The sequence below is a fragment of the Crocodylus porosus genome, unplaced genomic scaffold (genome assembly GCF_001723895.1).
Source record: "Crocodylus porosus isolate Cpor-Errol unplaced genomic scaffold, CroPor_comp1, whole genome shotgun sequence".
NCBI lineage: Eukaryota > Metazoa > Chordata > Crocodylia > Crocodylidae > Crocodylus > Crocodylus porosus.
The window spans coordinates 5642444-5648062 of NW_017728923.1; the positions used below are offsets into that span (position 1 = coordinate 5642444).

General features: G+C 46.8%; 1 protein-coding gene across 1 annotated transcript in view; it reads left to right on the forward strand.

Annotated features, from left to right (window-relative positions):
* Window positions 1-611: 611 nt before the first annotated feature.
* Window positions 612-5619, forward strand: part of SRL (sarcalumenin) — a 51633-nt gene continuing 46625 nt past the window's right edge. Inside the window, exon 1 of the mRNA XM_019540159.1 lies at window positions 612-765. Within this exon, the coding sequence (XP_019395704.1) occupies window positions 612-765 (154 nt within the window). The remainder of the gene's footprint in view (window positions 766-5619) is intronic.

The window sequence follows — 5619 nt, forward strand, 5'->3', positions numbered from 1 at the left end:
TTCAGATTGCTGATAAAGATGTTGAATAGCACAGGCCTGAGGACCAAGCCCTGGGGGACTCCAGTGCCCACATCTCTCCAGGTCGAAAACAACCTATCGCACGTTCTGGGTGCGACCATCTAGCCAATTTGCCACCCATCTGACTGTGTAGGTATCAATGCCACAGTCACCAAGTTATTTTTAAGAGAATGTGGTGGGAAACTATGTCAAAGACCTTCTTAAAGTCCAGGAAGATGGAATGAAACTTCCCATTTACGTTGATGCAACTGCATTTGTACTTTGGGATGCCTGCAAAAATCATTGATACCTAACTGCCTGCTCGGGCAAAATAATTTTATTACAGAAGCACAGCCTTATGTTTTCCCTTAAACTGGCAAAAGTTTTGAATAGCCAGGAGAGGAGTAGGCAAAATATTTTTTTTGTTTGCAAGCTTGATTACATCACAACACCAGTGGCTGCAAAGCTCGTGCAGAAGGCACAATGCCCTAGGGTGCTGGGGTGAAGTGTTGAAAAAGCAGCTACACCAAGCTCCAGACTAACCACACATACACAGTCCCTGCCACCCTGCTTGGTGCAGATGGGTGAGAGGTTGCTGCTGGGAGAGGGGCAAAATGAAGAACGAGGATGAAGTATATGACATGATGGAGGACACGGAGCAGGAGGAGGACTTGATGAAGGACATGGAACATGAGGAGGAGGTGGAGGAGGAGGATGTGGCAATACGGCAAATGCTGTTTAACTGGGGATTACTGTTGGAACACTTCAGTAGGAGTAGCACACTACACTGTTCAGCGGCAAGTTGCGCTCCTGTTTTAACAGCAACAACGTTAAGAAGATACAATAGGTACTCAGGGGAACACACAGAGCAAAGTGACCAAGTGAAATTTGACTGGGCTCTGTTGAGAAACCTGAGGCGGACCAGCAGAATCGGCATAGTGTGGGCCCGCGAGAGCATGGTGGGAGCGTATTGACCTGACCACTTGGAACGACCAGCAGTGGTTGGAGATGTTCCCAATGAAGAAGGAGACATTCTACCATATTGTCTCGATGCTGGAGGCATCACAAGGCAGGACACAAACATGTGTTGGGCCATTCCATGAGACAAAGGGTTGCAATGGCCATCGTAAAACTGGCCAGCCCATTCAGCCTCCACTACATTGCCAACCAGTTGGGCATGGCTGCCTGCACAGTGGGGCAGGTGACTTGTGAGGTATGCCAGCTGCTTAATTTTGTTAGAATCCATCTCCTTATCTGCCTGGTGAATCCACAGCAAGTCATAAATGGCTTTAATGAGAAGGGATTCCTGAACTGCGTGGGGGGCTGTAGACAGCACTCACATCCCAGTCCTGTGCCCTGCAAGGAGTGGGAGGCTTTACACAAACAGGAAAGGATATGCCTCCTTGATCCTGCAAGCCATGGTGGACCAATGGAGCTGTTTCATGAACATTTTTACAGGGTGGGCCAGCAGCATGCTCCGAAACTCCCCTCTGGCTGCCATTGTGGAGAAAGGACGCTATGCACCTGGTGTGGAGGAGGGAGTGCTCTGTGGTGTTGTTGTTCCCCTGTTATATTAGCGGACTCTGCCTACCCCTTAAATCTCTGGCTCATGAAGACTTACGGAGGGAATGCCACTGACCTGCAGAAGCTGGCTTTTGGCTACTGCCTCAGCAGTTGCAGGATGGCTGTGGAATGTGCGTTTGGCCGACTGGAAGGATGATGGAGGGTACTTACATGCCAGCGCAACATGGATCAAGAAAATCTAACACCCCTTATTGTGGCAGCCTGTGTGATGCACAATATCTGTGAAAGCTGTGGAGAGATTTTCAAGGACTCATTGGAACAAGAAGCGTGACAGGCAGTGGCAAGACAACAGAGACATGGGGCAGCAGTGCAGGGACTGAGGAGATATCCTCAAGGACAGGCTGGTTGAGTGGTCCTTGTGTGCAATTGCCTTGCAGGATACATTTCTGACAACAACCTCTAGGAGTGCTTTGTTCTAAAATAAATTCATTTTTTTTTTACACTTTAAAATCTGTATCTGTCTACAGGGGTGTGCGGTGTTGTGGATGGGGTGCAGAAGGGGGGACGGTCAGGGGACAGAAGGGGAAAAGGGGAGGAAATCAGGACTGGGCTAGGGGTTTACTGCTTTTCTAGACTGTGAGTGGTTTGTGGGGAGGAGGGGATTATGCACCATCATCCACACCTGACTGAGCCCCTGAAAGGCATGGGGACAAGCCGAACAGCAACCCACATTTTGAAAAACATTCCAAAAACATTTATAAAACAATTCACAACACATCTTCCCACTGGAAACTGTACGAAGATCAGTGAGCTCGGGAATGTTGAGAAATGTAGTCCAAAACAAACAAGCAAACAAACAAAAACACAGAAGACCACCAACACATAAGCAGCAATCCCCTACCAACCGGGTGGCAACAAACACCCACCCACCTGCTACTCTTATGATATAGGTAGTTATTAAGCTGTTACGTTACTGAAGGATTCCAAGGTGGAAGGGAAGGGAAAGGAGCGAACGGGAGGGGAGGATTAACCCACGTGGCTTGTATTTTGGAATTGGGATGGGGTCCTTGCGATTGTGTATGCAGACTGAATGAGCATAGGTGGGTGCAAGTGACAAGGATTTTGGGGTGACCATGCCCATGCCCAGGGGAGACTCCCAGAGAGTCAGGACTGCCCAACCAGAGCCCAGGGGTGGGGACTGGGTAGCCCAGGTGGTTCACATGCGCCTTCTGCTGTTATACAGTAGGAAAGACATTCTAGGGGGTAAATTGGTATTTGACTCCCTCTACTGACATCTGTGGGGAATGATGGATGGAGGCTTAACTCGCTCAAAACTGCTATTTGTGCAAAAAGAATGCACCACACCAAAAAAAAAAAGCCGCATTAACATTTTTGGGTGGTTTACATTAACTCCCATATCACCTACACATGCCCTAAGGTGCTATGTTCTGTGTGCATCCACTCTCCCCAGTAGTAAGTGGAAGCTAAACTGGTAATTTAGTAGCTGTTTCATTGTAGTTTAACCCCCCCCAGATTAGTTTACTTTACTGTGGGATAGAAGCAGACATACAAAACTGTTACAGCAGACCAGCTGACACTCTGAGCGGCAGTAAGTCTGCTCTTCCATTTTAGGGAAGCATAATTGTTTCAACTATGCATGGCCACAGTGACTATGACTGAAACACAGTTGTTTCAGCAGTGGTAGAAAAGTTGTGTTGGTGAGTGTGAGTCTGGAAGCTAGTATTCTCTGCCCTGCTGTTTCCAAAGTTAGCACGAGAAGGAGAGCAGCATGTTACAGGGTGGGCATGAAGAGAGGCTTAACAAAGTTCTTGGGAGCTATCAAACAGCTATCTGGCAGCCTTTCTTTTCTGTTGTAATTTAGTCCCCAAGGTGATCCAAGCAAGGTACATTTTCTTAAATAACTTCTTGGTGCTGTAACTGCACTCAGCGCTTTGGCACCACAACATACAGTACAGAACTCCAAGTCCTGGGATATACCAAGTGTCATTTTACAATGGACCTGGAGGACACATCTGAGAGATGTTCTTACTTGTACCCTGCTCCCCTCCCCCCACTCCCATCCCTCTACCATCTGCTTGGGGAAGGTCGAGTATCCTCCCAGCTGATGCATGGTGAGGCCATCATTACATGCTATTGTCTGAACTGTGATTTTTGATAGTAAGATATAGACTCAATTGTGTACCTGATGTGGGGTAGCCCTAGCAGGGAAGGTGACCGATGGGTTAGTTCCTGTTATTATTTTGTGTCTGAAGGAGCTGCTGCTTCAGTTTCCACCATGCAGTTGCTAGACATATTTTTAGCTGGGATGAGGAATGTCAGAGGGTGTTAAGCCCATAACCTTTGGCCCATTTTGCTGCAAAGTGATCATCAGTTGACCATCTGCAGATCAGCACAATTTGACGTTTGATGTATATAAAGATAAGAGGGGGGAAAAAAGGGAAAAGGTGGTAGAAACTGGGTGGGGGTGGGACCTTAGATAGCACCTTGAAGGTCACAGGCAAATATGTAGCAGCAAATGAATTCACAACTTAGATGCTGGTTTAATCCTTTCAAGGTATTTTTTTCCTCTGTTGCTTGCACCTGGTTTGTCTCATGCTGCCTGTGATTTCAGGCAGCTGCAGCAAGTTACCAGATCAAACGGCAAACATTTTTTTTTGCCCCATATTTATTTTGAGGTAAAAAAACACAGTACCCCTCTTCCCTCCAGTTCTCCCTAAAAGCCCCTTCCCAACGCCCCTCAGCCAAAAGTCTGCCCAAAGAGATCATCTTCATCACATGTCCTGAAGGTCTCTAGGCCGAGGCTACTTTGGACCATGCAGTAGGGAAGCAAAGAGCAAAGCTGAGGGCCCTTCTGGAAAGATCCCATCTAGGAGCTTTTCTAAGCAGAAGGATTTGCACTGATCTCACTGGTGGCAGGCATGCATAGTGGAGTCACTACACGCACTGGCTGGCAGCTCCACATGCTCTTCCCTGACAGACTCGCACCAGCTATAGCATATCCTGTGACCTGGCTTGGCTCCTTCCCAGCTCAGCACACCCATGAGGCATCTAAGAGGCTCCTTCCACCCTGTCTGACCCTCGCCATCTGTCCCTCTTACCCTTACAGTCTGGCTATTTGACCTTCCTTTGGTCACCCTGATCCGCCTCTCGGCTACTCCTGCTTCTCTTCCATACCTACCTGATCTCCTTCTATCTCAACCTACTCTTCTTGCTTCTGTTTTTCTCTCCTTTCTGGCTCTGCAGGTTTGCTCCTCTTTTACCCCTTCCTCCCCCATTTGTTGAAGCCTCCCATGCCCTCAGTGTTCCCACCCTACCTGTCTGGCAGCCCTCTGCTACTGTGCAACTGCCCCTGCTTTACTTTCCCTTTGCATACCTTTCCTACCTTGAAAATATAAACCCATGATGAAGAGAAGGGAAGAGTTTCTCTTCAAGGGACTGACTAGTGTGAGCTAATAGAGGTGGCCAAAGCAACCACAGCTGAGCACTAGCCCTCACATGGACCCTGCCAACTCAGGATCTGCTTGAGCTGAGGCTGAGGAAGTTACACCACTTACTGAAATAAAAAATATTTTTAAAATATTCAATCTGGGTGGAACAAACATGGCAAATTTGCAGGGAGTTAATTTTATTTTAATCTGAAAAATGAAAAAATTCCTTCCCCCAAATCATTGTTCATTAACCCAACATCTTTGGCTTCATAACCTGTTTTCAGGTTATCCAATTCTTTTAATTTTTGTCTTCATTATTATCAATTGAGATCAAGTTTGAAACCAGATCAGATCAAGTTTGAAACCAGATCAAATTTGAAACCAGATTTTTTCTTTATCATTATCGACTGAGATCAAGTTTGAAACCAAAAATGCCCCTTTCAAAACAGAAAACTAGAAGATCTTAGAAAAGTTTATTAAGGAGGCCATCCTTGATGGACTGGCCCAGGCTAACATCCTAAGGGATAGTCAGCACGGATTTGTTGCGGGTAGGTCTTGTTTGGCCAATCTCATTTCCTTCTATGACCAGGTGACCTATCACCTGGACGAGGGAGAAAAGATTGATGTCATATATCTTGACTTCAAAAAA